At 45.4% G+C, this 16,735-nt stretch overlaps 1 protein-coding gene across 1 annotated transcript in view; it reads right to left on the bottom strand.

The window, feature by feature from the left end:
* Slit3 (slit guidance ligand 3) overlaps positions 1–16,735 on the bottom strand; it is a 575,059-nt gene that overhangs the window by 463,653 nt on the left and 94,671 nt on the right. Inside the window, exon 4 of the mRNA XM_027425222.2 lies at positions 3,417–3,488. Coding sequence (XP_027281023.1) covers positions 3,417–3,488 — 72 coding nt within the window. The remainder of the gene's footprint in view (positions 1–3,416; positions 3,489–16,735) is intronic.

The raw sequence follows: 16,735 nt of genomic DNA, 5'->3' as shown, positions 1-16,735 counted from the left end.
AGTCACTGGGGTAGGGTAGGAACTGGGATTTACACAGCATAGTCCACTTTCCTGTCTGCTGTCTACTTTGGAACTGTGGATGCAATGGGGCCAGCAGCCTCTTGCTCCTGTCACCATGCCTTCCCCATCATGATGGAGCATGTTCCTTAAAACTGTAAGTCAAACTAAATGTTTCTTCCCCTAAGCTGCTTCTTGTCAGGTATTTAGTCACAGGGACAAGAACGGTTAACGTACTAGAAAATTAAAGACTTGAAGTTGGGAGAAATGGGAGGAGCTAACAGGGAGAGTTGCTGAGTATGATCAAATACATTAGAGGCATGTATGAAATTCCCAAAAAATTTATAGAAATATCCTCAGGATGAACACTGAAGTGAAGAAAATAATAAGAGCAATGCCCAGAAGTGCTGCTATCTCACAGGCCTGCTACAGACCAGTCAGCTGCATGGTCCACGCTGAGTCTGCCTCCCTAGGGAACTGGCTTGCCGTGTCTCCTGAGAGACAGAGCTCTTTTCTAACAGAGCTGACAGCATATGTATACACACCCATGATTGCACATTTATTGATTTTCTAATTTGTACCCTGCTTACTTCCAAAAAGGCCCTGGAGTGGCTGACAAAATAAGACAAAGACATAATGGGGCCATTAAGAAAAATCAAAGATCAAGCCCAAAGAGAAAAAGCAATGGCTGATGATCGCTCCAACCTGGGTTAATATAGTTGTTTCGATTTAAAATATATTTATATATTTAGCTCTCAGCCTTTGGCAGTCAGAATGTGTCAGGATTGGGTATGGAAGGAGCTAAATATCCTTCATATCTCCTGCTCTGTCCTCAGAGCCAACTAGGCTATAATAGGCAACCAAAGGAAGCATACTGAATGAATGAATGAATGAATGAATGAATGAATGAATGAATGAAAGGTAAATAAGAGTAAAGCCTCTCAGACAGCACTTCTTATATCCTTGGGCCCATATCATTCATGTATCAATGTGTCAGTCAACCACTGTTGTCTGAGTGCCTGTCTATGCTAGTCTTTGTGCCTCGCCAAACACTCCCAGAAGGATGGTCACCAAATGAGTTGAACATTGTCCCTGGCCTTTGCAGCTGCAGAAAAAGCTTGGTACAATTTACCTCAATGCCCACTGCAACTTCAGATCTCCCCCTGCTCCTGAAGCTGAGGTTGTAAAGATAAAAACTGTAGAGGCAACTATAGGTATTCTGGCCCTTCAACTTTCCCAGAGCTCTCAACTCTAGAAAGCACACAGTTACACCTTGATCTCACTGGCTGCTCATAGTTGCCCTGAGAGGCTGGGGAAGGGGGGAGAGGCAGCTCATTTCCTGATGAAGACAGTTAGGCACAGGAAGGAAAGGGGTTCTCCAAACTCCATTAGAAAAGGACCATTAGTTCATAAGCGGTGTGTTCCAGCTCCGGGCCTTACGGCCAGCATCCCAGACACTGGTTAGGAGCACCTGAAACTTCTCCGTCTGGCTCCAGACTCTTGGCACAAAATGAGCATTGCTTGATGGTTTGAGGGAGACATCTGTGAATAGGAAATCAACCCAGCTGACAGCTAAAGCAATTGAGTCCTCAGATCCTGATTCCACTCCCGCAAAGCCACCAGCACCTGCAGCCCCCAGAGCCTTCTTCCACCCAGAAACTAATGCTGAGATTCAGGGAGAATGGCATATTCCTGCAGTACTTGGTAAAAGTGGGGGTGACAAAGTGGCAATGCAGTCCTGGAGTGGGGGGAACACATGGCCACTCAGGGTGCATTGGGTGAGTTTCTGCTAGTCCTTCCTCTGTGGGGTAAACCATCTAGATTAGAAATGCTAGAGAGGAAACTATCTCCACTGAGCATGCCCAAACATTCCTGGTCAGCATTTCTAGCACATACAATACACCCATTATTAATATAATATTTCCATTCTGCTAAGAATGACAAATCTAAGCCGGGCAGTGGTGAATTCCAGGACAGCCAGGACTGTTTCACAGAGAAACCCTGTCTCGAAACCTTCCCCCTCCCCCACAAAAGGGAAGAATGACAAATCTAAGAAATGACTTAAGGTATAGGGGATGGTGGGCATAGTTATTTAGGCAAAAATATCTCCCAATTTTATATAAGGGTCTCAGGCAGCTGAGGATTTAGTTACCCATCAGAGTCTGGGGGTCAATGCTCCAAGGATTCTGAGTGAAGACTGTACAGGGAAGGGGGATGTTAAAAATCAGGGTGGTTTGTGGCAGATCCACTGCTTGCTGAGTTCTGTTAGGCAGCCAGGCTGTGCATTTCCTCCAGCCATGGCCATCCAGCTGGATGTAGGCTGGAGGAATGGACAGGGAGGTTATTTCCTTTTTTACTTTCAGCAAAGTCAGCTAACTAGGTGAACAAGAGAACCAAAGACAGGGGGTGCACTCAAAGAAGAGACCATGACAAGTACAGGTCTGTCCTGTGGAAATCTAACAGGACCACTGATCTACAGAATGCCAGCCTGCCAGACTATTCTTCTTGCTCTTTGCAAATGTATACATGGTGTGTGTGTGTGTGTGTTTATACACACGCACATACATAAGTATGTATTCCTAATTCAGGGCTTAAGTGCACACAGTGACATATGTTTCCTATTTTCCAGTTTATTCCAGTCTACATGCACGGTTTGATTGCATAAATAGGCATTAAACCCAGCCATGGGGAAGGAGATTGGTAGTCATGACATGGAGCCGCCCCAGTAATGTCAGTGTCTTCTCAGTCAGGCTATGACTCTGCTTGTCAGACACAGTGCTGTTCCATTCAGAGTGCCCTTGGGCAGCATAGTTCACCCATCATCCACTGCCAGCAGGATTTCAAGTTCACCGTCAAGAACTAGTCCTTGTAGCGAACACCCATAATCCATAAGTCACAGTCTCTACCACAGTCTGCACCTCAAACTCTCAAGCTTCTAGGCTGTCACAACAATTATAGACACCCAAACCATTCTGCAAAATAATGCAAAAATCAAATTTTCCTTATTTTTCCATCAAACCATAGACCTTACAGACCCTAGACCATCAATGGTCATGGACAGGGCCTGTTTCAACCAGCAAGGCTGTGAGTTTAGTCCAGATTGATATTAAGAACGTACACAGGCTGCTTCTGATGAATAAAGTCATTCCAAACCCTCTCAGGGAAATTCCATGTAGTAAGTACAGATCCAGTGGAAGAATCCCCTTCCTCCCTCTTTGCAAGGGAAAACAATGCATCACCACACATTGCTAGTTTTCATTGGTCAATCAAGCCACCCAGCTCTGATAGAAGGAGTGAGAAGGCAGACTTTGCTCTGAAGCTCCACATGGCACTAGTACCATAACTGCAACAAACACAGTGTCTATGAGACCAAAGCCAGGCGAGATACAAGGTAGTGAATACACATGGATGCTACTCACAGTCTGGTGAGCTTTGGTGTGCTCTGGAATAGCAACTCTGGTAGGACCTGGAGCTTGTTCTTGTTCAGACGTCTGGTGAGGAAAAGATGAATGAAAAGATGTCAAAGGGATATCGAGTACAGAGAGTATATATACAGACATTGCTTTGATCAATCAATCCATCACCAGGAATTAAGAGACTTTCTAGATCTTTCAGCATGGTATGCTCGACACATGTAAGGCATATATACCATTATAACAGAGTTGGTAGTCAGGCTGGAAATAGAAATTCTTATCAGCCATAGGTACAAACCGAACACACTGGCTGTGCCTCCCCTTCTCAGCCACAAGTCTAGGAAAGATATCACTCATTGGTGACAACCTTCTTTCCCATGAACTCCAGACAACACTTTCAAGCTTTTCACAGCATAAATTAAATATCAGAGAAAATGTACCAAGTTTTAAATAATGGCAGGGAGGAGATCAGGTGGCAGTTGCCATAGGAACTGAAAAGAGGGCAAGTCAGATCAGTATGGGTTGAGGGACCCAAAACCAGTCTCTGCCATGGGGGCACAGCAAGGCTGCATCATGACATTCACAGGTCTTTGGGTCTTTGGCCTTTTCTGGGCTGCTTTGTCCATAAGAGATTTTTACATATTATATTTGTGCAGATATAAAAATAAGTATGCTAGGACCCATCAGAGACTAGGTGAGTGATCCCCTGCTTTTACCCAACTCCTGTCCAAACTGCCATTCATCCAGATCCCCCCAGGGTTGTCCCTGCTTGAAATAGACACGCCCAGGCAGGGAGGAGCTCCCTGAATCCGAATACAGCCAGTCTTCCTTCCCTTTCCACCGACCCATCAGAGACTAGAGTCCTCATCCAGTGGCTGATGGAAGCAGAGACAGACATCCACAGAAATACACTGAGCTGAAATCTGGAACCTAGTTGAAGAGAGGGAGGAATGAAGAACGAAGGGGAGTGTACCAGGTTGGAGAAACCCACAGAAACAGTTGGCCTGAAAAAGGAAAAGCATATCGACCCCAGACGCTCTTTGGGAGGCCAGTACAGGACTGATCCAGCCCCCTGATCATGGATGCCAATGGGAGGCCCCTGCACTCCGGGGAGCCTCCGGAGGTGGACTGGCGTTTTGCCCTGGTGTGTGTATGTGGGACTTTGAGAGCCCATCCCATTGAAGGGATGCGCTCTGTCTCTGAACACATGGGGAGGGGCCTAGGCCCAGCACAGGAAGATTTGGTGGACTATGTGGAGCCCCTGTTGGGGGCCCTACCCTGCCTGGAGAGTGTGGGTGAATGGAGTGGGGGGTAGGTTGGAGGTGGGGGAGAAGGAATGGGGGTGAGGGGAGGGAGAGGGAGAGGGGACTTACATGTGAAACAAGCCTGTTCCCTAACTTGAATTAATAATAATAATAATAATAATAATAATAATAATAATAATAAAGTAAAAAAAATAAGTATGCTATACATCTATTAGAAAGCATTTATTTCAACCTAAGTTTATTTTCTTCTAAGCTAACAGCAATTAAGATATATTTATGGGATGCAACAGAGTGATGGGTCATAGAGAACCTGGCCTAACCTCTGGGCACAAAGAATGGCTCACAGTTAAACCAAGCCAGCCCTATAGAGATGACTATACCAGGCATTTGCCAACAGAGCTGTTAGGATCTGAACCTGCTATGTTCCAGACAGGCTCATGCTTGGTTCTTCAGGTGTCAGGGCTAGTTGGAGATTCTGTAGAACCTTTAGATAGTGCGGTCTGGCAGGCAGAAATACATCATTTAAGAAAGGGCCTTTGGAGGTTCCACTATTCTGTTTTCTGGTCCACCATGGCACAAACTGCCTTCATCACACATTCCTACTACCACCAAGTAAGCTTCTCCTCCATGCCTTTCCTGCCATGATGAACTGAAACTCAAAAGCAAAATAAAGCAATCTTTCCTTCCTTTATTGTGGTCACAGTGGCTCAAAAGTGATGAACACAGAAAAGCCCAAGAATTTCCTGGGCATAGCTAATACTAAATGTTCACAGAAAGGGCCACAGAGGATCCCAAGGGACACCAAGCCCCTGTTGTTATTTATGTTGATGAGGGCTGCTGTCTTGAAGTAATCAAGTCAGAGGGGGCCCTGTTCCTAGCTAGTTCCATACTGGTCTGCATTGCATCTGCTCACAGAGATGAAAAGCAGTTACAGAGAACAACTGTTACCCCCATGTTAGAGGTAAGCAAATGGAGGAGAAAAAGCAGAATTTGCACCCAACTTCTCAGAAGTGAAGCCTGGTCCTTCCCCTACGTGTACTCCAAGAAAATATGACTCTGTAAGGGAGGTTTGCCTGCTATTTCCTGCTTTCATCCTATAGACAAATGCTTCAGTAGAACCAGGGACTTGAAGGAGGTCAGAACGGACCAAGCATGAAGAAGAGAAGCATTTACAATGTTGCCTAATAAGCACCTTTCAAAAAGCATGCAACTTGGCCTTCACAAAGTCTGTGTGCCATGTGGGGTGGGACTGGGGATGCTGCTGAGGAGGCTTCTGATTAGAGGAGGAAAACAAAAAGGCTGGGAAGCTGGACAAGAAACGCTCCAACACGCAGCCTGCCTTTACAAAGGTCTGACTCCAGTACATGTGATCTTTCTTTCTAATTGCTTAAAAACAATGCAAAAATCATACAACATGAAATTAGCTGTCTTCTTGGTTTCTAAGCACACAGTTCAGGGGCATGAAGCACAGTAGTGTGGACTGTTCCCTCCTGGTTGTAATCTTCAGGACACGTTTGTCACATACAACTAAGTCTACCCATTAAACAACTCACAAGTTTTCCCTTTTAACAGGCTCTGTTAGACACCATTCTGAATTCTGTCTCCATGAGTTTGCTTTCTGCTTTAAAAAAGAGAGAGAAAGAAAAGAAAATCACCTCTGGTATCCTCTTTGCATGCTCTTTTCATGAGACTGGGGAGCCCAAGGTAGAGAAAACCAGTCCCCTGCTTAGAGTAGCTCCTATGTGGTCAGTGCTAAGTCCCTTCATAGCACGCAGAAGTCATTGGTCCCACAGAAGGTGTGGTGTTAGGACTGGGGCTAGCCAGTGCTGGGTTCAGATTTGATTGATTATACTGTCACTGTGGATCTGAGGACAAGTTACCAAATCCTTTGACCCTTGGTTTTCCAACTGCAAAATAACTCTATTCCTCTGGGTTCCAGGGAGAACTGGCCTACTGCATGTGGAAAGGCAGGATGTCACATGATAGCCTTGGTGATGATGGTGACAATGCTGGCTGATCCCACCTGCTGCCCTGCATACCAAGTGCTGTGCTTCATGCTGCCCTGGCAGACTCTCACAGCAGAACCTAAGGCCTGGGTTGTTATTGTCCCTGTCTCTTATATAATGGATTCAAAGCCAGGGATCCAGGCCAGATGGAGGCCACAGCATCTCTCAGGGGTGCTGTAGCAGGATCTGGACAGTCAGCTGGCTTCAGGTCCTGAACCAGCGAGCTCAAAGCCTTCACAGAATAAAAGTGCCCTGGCCCTTTCCATTTCTTCACTTTTTTTTCCTGCTTCTTTTCATCTAGGATTGCCACTTCCTCCACTCTAACCAGACACTGACCTGCTCTGAATACAGTGCCCTTCCTGAAAAGGACTCTCTTGGTGCCCTTCAGGCAAGAACTGGGTCTCTCTTTGGGTCTGTCTGGAACCACCCTTGCCATCCCAGCTGCATTAATTCTGGTAAGAATTTCATTCAGACACCCAAAACACAGGTCTAGGCAAAAAACCCCAAGGTCCACCTCTTACAGTGGTGAGCAGGGTGTTCAGTGTGCTAAAAGTCTTAGACCAGAGCTGCAGCTAAAAATAAAGCCAGCTTGGCTCCGAGGCTCCCAGAAGGGAAGGAATAGCTTTCATTTATTTGCTGGTATTTATGGCTGGACAAAAATAAAAACACAACCAAATTTAGCCAATTGTGCTTTGCCTACTGCCTCTCAACCCCTGAATGAGGATCCTTGGCGGCCAGGCTGGGCTCTCATCCCAGTAGCCCCAAGGGCCTTTCCACTGCCTCTTGTTTGGGTCACATGCCAGTTCTCCATATCAGAAGTATAATATTATATTTCCAGGTCACTCTAAGACTTACTCCTCTTTCCTTGAGGAAACAATTGGCCAAAGGTCTTCCTCTAAAAGCTCTTTGTAGAAGCACTAACTTGGTTTGAAAGAAAGTGAAACTTCAAGCAGGGGGGGCACTTATCAGAGTTCTTGAGTATGGAAGGGAGAGAAACAAGCTGTTCTCAGAAAGCTGCAGATGGTGGCTGTTCGCCACCTGCTTCGATGTGACTCTGGCACTGGAGGTAGCAATCTCTAGCCACAGTTCGAGCTACAATGAACTGTGGGCTGAACATGGAGCTGAATGGACCTGGATGAGGCCAGCACTGATGCAGGGGATCAGCAGGAGGCAGCCAGGTTAAACTAGCATAGGGCACACACGTGTATCCCCTTTCTTCTCTGATCAGAAGCACCTCTGAGCTTTCCTATGGATCAAGGTCAAAAGCCCACTGGTTGCTGAGTTGTAGTTATAGTTTTTTAACACCAACTCTGAATCTTCGAGAATGAGATGGGAAGAAGAGGAGGGATGCAGAGGTCATGAGGGAGCAGAAAGGTTGAGTCAGGGGAAGAATAGAAGAAAGGATATGTGATGGGTAGTGTTTTAGTTGGGGGGTGGTAGGGGAGGATGGGAGGGAGAAGGGAACTGAGATTGTTATGTAAAACAATCTTGTTTCTAATTCAAATAAAAAATCTAAAAAAGAAAAAAAAGAAATATGGTGTTGTCTTTGGTTGTTAAAGAAATTCTTGCATTTATCTGGGCATATAACAGGATCACAAATTTTGACCATTGTTGATTTTAGTCAGCCATATGTCCATCCATCTCTCTGTTCATTCAACTATCCATCTATCCAAGTACTCATTCATCATCATCATCTATCATTTGTCCCTCCACCCTCTTCTCTTACCAGTTCTTTTCGATTTTTTAAATGCATGGGTTTTGTTTTGTTTTGGTTCTATTTGGCTTTTTTTGAGACAGGGTTTCTCTGTGTAGCCCTGGCTGTCCTGGAACTCCCTCAGTAGACCTGACTGGTCTCAAACTCAAGAGATCTGCCTGCTTCTCCCTCCCAAGTGCTGGGATTAAAGGCATGTACCGCCACCTGGCTTCCAGTTCTTTTTGAATAAGATCATGAAAAGGCAAGTAAGATGCAGTCCCTTCTTCAAGACGTTCGTATTCTGTTGGGAGAGACAGTTATGAAACAAAATTACACTATGATCTTGTAAGCAAAAGTGTTATAGGAACATGGAGGAGGGGCAGCTAGTCCAGTCCTGGTTAAAGAAAAGTTCCAAACCAAGAGAGTTTGGGTTCAAATTAGAAAGATAAATGTCATTCTCCAGGAACCATGAAGAAAGAATTCTGATCAGCAGTATGTGCATTCCCTGAGATGCCAGGAGTCTGTGGGATGTTTGGGGAAGAGTCAGATACTGCTTTGTGAGGAAGTTGGGGGTGACTTATGTAAGACAATAAGCAACCAAAAGACTGAACAAGAAAGTGATCATCTGGTTAGAATTAGACCTGAGTTGGAAGGGGTGACATTGGAATTAAGAGAGGCAATGAAGAGGGTTCTGAAGTAATCACTGTGGGCTTAATTAGTAAAAATCAAGTACTAATTTGGAGGCAGAGACCAGGTGTAATTAACAGGGGCTTGTGAATGAATGTGTGTGAGGGTTAAGGGATTGGCAGCAATGGAGGCAGTAAAAGTGGCCCCTGTGATCAAGTTTGGGTAACTTACCAATCAAAATCTCCAATCACTAATGAATGGAAGAGGAAAGAGAGTGGCATAGTACAGAAGGGGATGTGCTACAATCGGAACTTCTGGACCACTGAGGTCTCTCAAATGTGTTTCATCTACTGAAACCTAGTACTAACACTAAAATCATGAGTCAACCTCCATCTGATACACTTTGCATACATTCTCTGCCTGAATTCCCATAAAAACACCTGGAGGCCAGCATTCTTAACATCTCTGAAAAAAAAAAAAAAAAAGACAATGGTCTAAGAAGGATCAGGTACTTGCCCATAGCCAAACAGCCAACCTGCTGATATGGGATCTGAAGCCAGATACCTGTAGCCAATGGTGGCAATTTAGTCCTTCATTGAACACTGTCTTGATTCAATGCCTAATATACAAGCCTCATCTTCCCAGAGTGGGAAATAGTCTAACATATTCTTTGTGTCCCAAGGACAGAAATCAACAGGCTCACAAGGGACCTTTAAGAAGGGCTTGCTCAATTTGATGCATAAACCAAGTCAGGAGTGGCCACTTGGGGGAGTCCAGGGAAGCAGATACTTCCCCGGGCTAGGTATGGGGAGCATATTGAGTGGAGAAAATGCTTCCAGCCCCCAGCTTCCAGCCTCAGCTATACAAGGTGAGAAGGGGACAAGCTCACCAATTCACCTCACTGGGGAAAGAACTTGGTGGGTGACCTTTAGGACCACCCACATGCCAGCAGGCCCCTTTCTTTACACAGAAAGTAGTGGAATGTCCAGGTGTCCTGAGCTAGACCCTGGAGGGAGCAAGCCAGTATGTGTTGACCCGAAAAGGTCACCAGGACTGCTTGCTTTAGTCACAAGCAGCCTGTGTTTATTCTCAGTCTACTGACACTCTCAGAAACAACCGTCTGTCTACACAGAAAACATCAATGTTACTTTGTCTTCCAAGACAGAGCTCCCAATGGAGAGATGGGGAGGATCCAGGCTAGAAAGCCTTAAGGATTACAGCAACCTCCAGGACAAGGACAAAAACCCAATGGAGAAGCCTCTGACTTCAGCTTAATAGCAGTACCATTGCTCCCCACCCCCAATTCACAGGCATCACTCTAAGTTGGAGCAAAGATGAAACTTTCGGGAGTCTGGATTAGGGGCTGCTTCCATCAGCTGCTTGCTGTATCGTAGCTGACTTGACACCTGTCACACACAGCAAATCCAATCTACTATCCTGCTCCATGGAGTCTCCTGATGCAACTTGTCCTTATCTAACCGACTCAGTAAGCAGTATGACTTTTGATTGGGTAGAGTTTCTGCTACGCACAATCAGGAGCAACGCTGTGTGTGAGGGCTGACAGTTTGATAGCCAACAGAGTCAACACACAGGGTCACTTGAGTTGTGTGACTGTTGTTCTTTGTCGTTGGGCTCCCTTTTTAATGGTAGTGGCAGTAGACAGGTTTAGTGATGGATTAAGGGTCTTCCTAATAATAGCAATTATGAACCAATTCAAAATTGACTTGCCTAGTTTAGAAGTAAGTTAACTAAACACTGGCATCCACAGTGTTCAGCATGTGCTCCATGACATTTGGGTTGGCTTCTGCCAATTTTTAAGATTAGTTATTTTTAGTTTGCAACTCTCAAGTAACCTAAGAGCAATTAAAAACCTTTGTTTTTGAGATTTCTGTGGAGAATTAACTCTGTTGTAGACTGAATTTCCTGCCCCTGAGCAGTATTTTCGTCATTAAAGTTGTTTATGAGAATTAAAAAAAAAACTTAAAAGAGATTATTTTAAGAATACAATTATTATGTAATAGCGAACCATGTCCCTAACATGATACCTGAGAGGGCTAAATGGTTTAGCTTCTGCAAACAGCTTTGCAGTGTCTCTCCAGGGCTCAATAAATGGTAATGGTTACAGCTACTGTTATTATCATTATCATCAAGAGCTCAGAAATATAGATTGATTTTTCCATCACAGATGACTGTGTTGGTCAGCAAGGCAGTAACAAATGAGCCCCACGATCTCACCAGGCCAACAATGTGCACTTACTCTGCATCACAAGAATTCTTTTCCTCTTCTATGTTGACACAAGGAAAATGTGGTCATCAACACTGCTGGGTCAAGAGAGGGAGGAAAGTAGAGAGAGAGAAACTGAAGAAGGATGAAGGAAGCTAGCTCATAACCCTCTGATCCTCTAGTGACTCAAAACTTCTGCTGTTAGCCTACTGGCCATAAAGTCATGTAACCCAAACTTTATCGCAAAGGAAGCTAGGGACCTCCAGAAAGCCTTGGGTACTTGGTGTGGACTCTGATAATAACCAACATTGCTTTATCTTGTTTCTTTGTTGATTCATTCATTAGTTCCCTCTTTTTTTAAATGTTAATATAGGGTACACTATGCACTGAGATATGCTAGATACTTTATATATGCTCTGCCATTCTGCTCTCAAGACTTTGTTGCTTGGGTAACAGGAGGCTGACTCGATAACCCCCAATGGGAACCAATAACAAGGTGCAGCTGCCCGTTTACCCAGATTGATTTCTGGAGGAAAAGAGGGGCAGGGGATCACAAAGGCATGATTCTAGTCTATGCAACTGCCAGAGAGATGCATGGAATGGCAGAGAATGAGACGGGCACCAAGAAGCCCTTGGCTTCAGCATTGCTGCCTCTCAGATCTAAATCACATTTGCCTAGAAAGATGCAGATGAAACTGAGGCTGTGGTCAGCACACTGTTTTATGAATGACCAAAGCCAAGAGCACTTCGGGTCTACAGAGATAGCTCTATGGATAAAATGTTTGTATAAGCGTGAAGATTTTAATTCAGGTCCCCAGCAACCATGTAACAAGCCAAGCATGGCAGTATATGCCTATGACCCCACACTGGGAATGCACAGATAAGTAGATCCCAGGGGCAATCAGTCTAGCTGAGGAATAAGCTGAAGGTTGACTGAGAGACCCTGTCTCAAAAACAACAAAACAAAAACCCTACCTTTTCCAAAACATAAGGTAATGAGAGATAGAGGAAGACACTTGACATCAATCTCTGGCTTTCACATGTTCATGCAAGGGTGAGCATACCTGTGTGCACGGGTGGGTGTGTGGGCACACACACACACTTTTTGTTTGGTTTTTGGTTTTTGTTTTTCGAGACAGGGTTTCTCTGTGGCTTTGGAAGCTGTCCTGGAACTCGCTCTATAGACCAAGCTGGTCTCAAACTCATAGAGATCCACCTGCCTCTGCCTTCCTAGCGCTGGGATTAAAGGCGTGTACCACACTTTTAAAAAGGGAAAGAAAAAAAAAAATCACTGGGCTCTCTAGAAACCCCAGAGGTTGTATGTGGAATTATATAAGCAGCTAAAGGTTCAGACTCCAGAAAAACATAGGTAGGGTAGGAGAGAGCACACATACATTCTTTTTTGTTTGTTTGGTTTTTTTTGTTTTGTTTTGTTTTTGTTTTTGTTTTTCGAGACAGGGTTTCTCTCTGTAGCTTTGGAGCCTATCCTGGCACTCGCTCTGGAGATCAGGCTGGCCTTGAAGTCACAGAGATCCTCCTGCCTCTGCCTCCCGAGTGCAGGGATTAAAGGTATGTGCCACCAACGCCTGGCCATTCTGTTTTTTTAAAGAGAAAAAAATTCCATATTTATTTATTTCCCAAGAAGTTATTTTTTTATTAGTTCAAATTAGAAATAAGCCTGCTTCACATGTCAATCCCTTCTCCCTCTCCCTCCCTTCCTCCCCCACACCCCACCAGCTTTCCCTACCATCCCCCTCTGCTCCCCAGAGAGGCTGAGGCCCTCCATGGGGGATCACCAAAGTCTGTTATATCATCCTGGGCAGGGCCTAGACCCTCCCCAGTGTGTCCAGGCTGAGAGAGCATCCCTCCATGTGGAATGGGCTCCCAAAATCCTCTCTTATGACAGCGATAAATACTGATCTACTACCAGAGGCCCCATAGAATGCTGAGGCCTCCTCATTGGCAACCACATTCAGGGGTCTGGATCAGTCCCGTGCTGGCCTCCCAGACATCAGTCTGGGATCCATGCGCTCCCCCTTGTTCAGGTCAGCTGTTTCTGTGGGTTTCACCAGCCCAGTCATGACCTCTTTGCTCTTCACTCCTCCCTCTCTGCAACTGAGTTCCAGAGTTCAGTTCAGTGTTTAGCTGCACACATACATTCTTGTGAACACACACACACACACACACACACACACACACACGGAGATAAATTCCAAGCAGTCAGGTCATGTGGTAATGGCCCTCAGCTTTTCCCAGTGACTTCTATACCCCGCATTTCACAATGGGCCAACAGTAGGCAGCTCTTCTGGGCTTGTGTATCTCCTCTGAATCCCTTCTGAGAAACGACCAAGCTCCTGCTTGTCCTGCCTTGTGATGCTACACAGGCTGCTCTGCTCAGTGGGAATGAGTGTTCTTCTCCCTGATCCTAGGGTGGAAGCTGTGGAGATAGTAAGTGGCCAAGCTCTTAGAAATTATCTAATGGGGGAGGAGATGAGAAACAGTGATGGAGCAGGGGTGAGGCATGGGAGGAAGGATGAAGCTAGTGCATCAGATAGATATCTTGGAACTTCTATTACCCAGCCTAGGGAAGATGGTAAGGAGAGAAGGGTGGAGGGCACGGAGCAGATTCAAATGTGCTCGGTTACATCCTCCTGTGTCTGTCCAAGCATAGATGCCTCATAGATAACCACATATGCAGATCTGGGTTTGGGAGCTAAGAGTCAGAGATAGCATAGCATTTAAGGTCATGAGTCTGGATTTTGTCTCCATGGTAAAGGATGATAGGAGGGCAGGAGCTGGGCTTCACCATCCCTCAGAGACTGGATGGCAAGGAAACAGGCCCCTGTGTGGTGTGGGGAGAAGCTGTGGGAACAAGTGAAGAAGAGTTCCAAGAAAGGGAGGACAGAGGGGAGACCTGGAGGGGGGGAGGGTACTGGTCTTAGCAGTATGGAGCTCGCTGGAGACTTGAGATAGAATCTTGGTGCAGAGATGGGCGTGAGCTCTTAGCTGGAATGGTTCAAGAAAAGAGTGGGGAGAGAAAAGAAATAACATTAAGGCATTTTTCTGTGGCTGGGAGATGAAAACTGGTTGACAAGAGGTGATATAGAATCAGGAAAGTGGTGTGACTGTTTTATTTTCTTTTTCAGATAGAGAAAATTGTGCCACGTTTACATGAAAATAAGAATGATCCAGAAGAGATGGTGAGCTGATGCTAACAGAGCAGTGGTTCTCAACCTGTGGGTGGTGACCCCCTTGGGGGTGACACATCAGATATTCTGCATGCCAGAGATTTGCATTATGATTCACAACCATAGCAACATTACAGTGGTGAAGTAGCAATGAAATAATTTTATGGTTGGGGGTCACCACAACATGAGGAACTGTATTAAAGGACCGCAGCATTAGGAAGGTTGAGACCCACTGAGCTAGAAGATGCAGGGATTTTTTGGAGTTGTGCTAGCTTTGCACTCATGACTCTTTGCCTTGTTTTCTGAGTGCTGAGATTATAGGTGCACACCACCACATGTTGCTGCGTGGGGGCAAAGTGAGACTTCTATATAGATAACGAGGAGAACTCCAGTGCAAAAGGGAAGGCTCTGGCCTGTGACAGGGCCAAGGGTGGGTCATCTGGCACTAGCAGGGAAGACAGGGTCAGGAACAGTAACAAGACGAGATTGAGGTGCCTTTGGAAGTCTCTTGAAGCCACTTCTGTTTTCTCAGAGCAAAGAGGAAACCAGATTCTGAGCAGAGATGGAGGAGGGGAAGGAGGTGTTTGATGACTGAGAAGAGAAAGTGAGAAATAGTTTGTCTAGGATGGGGTGGGGGGTGGGCAGGCAGCAGCGAATGGCCACTTGAGGTTCGCAATGGAATAGCTGAGATCTGTCCACATGGATGTTTTTACTCAGCCACATAAAGTACACTTTCTGAAAGAGGGCAAACAGCAGCAGGCTGGATTCAGCCAAGGTTTGGCTTTTTCCAAGTGATGATGACAGAGGAAGAGAGAGGGACAGGGATTTGAAGGTATTTCAAATGACAGCATTGACAACCATGAAACCTGGGCTGGGTGAGGGAGGAGAGAGAGGAGGCACAGGAAAAAGGCCTGTGAGTTATTTGGGCCTTTGCATGGCATGAGAGCATGAGGCTGAGGCTTAGAAAAGCTGTAGTAGACATCTTAGCTCCACCCACCTGGCATCTCTGAGTATGTTTCTTCCATCAACACAATCAGTGGGCTGGACTGCATGACTGCTAAGATTGATCTTATCCTCAGTCTAAGAACTGGGAAGAGCCCAGTGTGTTGTGTCAGACCTTTAATCCCAGTACTCAGAGGTAGAGACAGGTGGATCTCTGAGTTTGAGGCCAGCCTGGTCTACAGAGCGAGTTCCAGGGTCACACTCACAAGACCGATGGAACGCCCAAAGCCATGCTAGCAACAGCACAGTGAGAGTTTGAAGTTAAGGTTGCAACTTTTGAACTGTATAGCTAAGGTCAAGAGACAGTGCCTGAACAGAGATAGGAGAGTCAGGTCTCTGCACCAAATAAGACATTGCCAGGGAGAGGTTTCTAAACAGCAAAGTGAGAGATGCAGAAGAGAAAGTTGGACGACCCACAAAGGCCTAATGCTCGTGTGTGTGTGTGTGTGTGTGTGTGTGTGTGTGTGTGTGTGTGTGTGTGTGCTGCCTGACCATAAATACAGAAGCATTGTAGCATCATGTTAGGGGCAGGGAAGGGAGACAGAGAATTCCTTGGACCTTAGCACTGTTCTGCAGAAAGCTTGCTCCATGGAGACATTAAGCATGCCATGAATAGACCATGGTTAATGTCAAGTTGTTTCTACTAGAAATTAAGAGGAAAACACTCTGGGCAGTTCAAAGAATGTTTTTATACTTAAAAATTCCTCAAACGACGCAAGAAAGCTGGTTCTAAACATGATGACATGTGCACGGGCCACCACAGACTCCACATTCTCTCTGGTTTATTGTAGCCCCTTTCTCAGGGCCTCAAACCTCTTCAACCCACACAGGTAGGAAACTGACAGATGTAAATTAAAAGAGAAATACTATAGCTGGCTGATGTCAAGGAGGGCAGGTGCAACTCAGCACAAAATTTCTCAAACTGTACTGCTTCAAATGATTCTGTTTGAACCCACTGGCCTTTTCTTTTTGTTCTGAGTAAGTTCAAAGTTAGAAGACGCGGCACTGGGGAAAGCCCAGACAGCCAAGATTCCAACACTCCTAGCTTGTGAATGACAAACTTCTCTTTCATTTTTCCTCCAAACACTCTCGCCCTAGCAGATCTGTTAATTATGGTGTAAGGCTCTGTGTTTAGCCAGGCATTTAGAGAGATATCTACAAACCTAGCAACGGGGAAAAATAAAGATCTTAAGCCCTCTAAGGCACGAGCCCAAGAATGCGGAGTAATTATCTGTGACCAAATCTCATCTATAACTAATTAGAGTTTTACTTTCTCGAAGCGTTTCCTCCCTGGTCTAAGGCCAAGAATTTTTCTTATTA

This window comes from Cricetulus griseus, chromosome 7, assembly GCF_003668045.3.
Source record: "Cricetulus griseus strain 17A/GY chromosome 7, alternate assembly CriGri-PICRH-1.0, whole genome shotgun sequence".
NCBI lineage: Eukaryota > Metazoa > Chordata > Mammalia > Rodentia > Cricetidae > Cricetulus > Cricetulus griseus.
The sequence above is the reverse complement of the archived record's forward strand: the minus strand, read 5'-3'. Positions and strand labels throughout refer to the sequence as shown.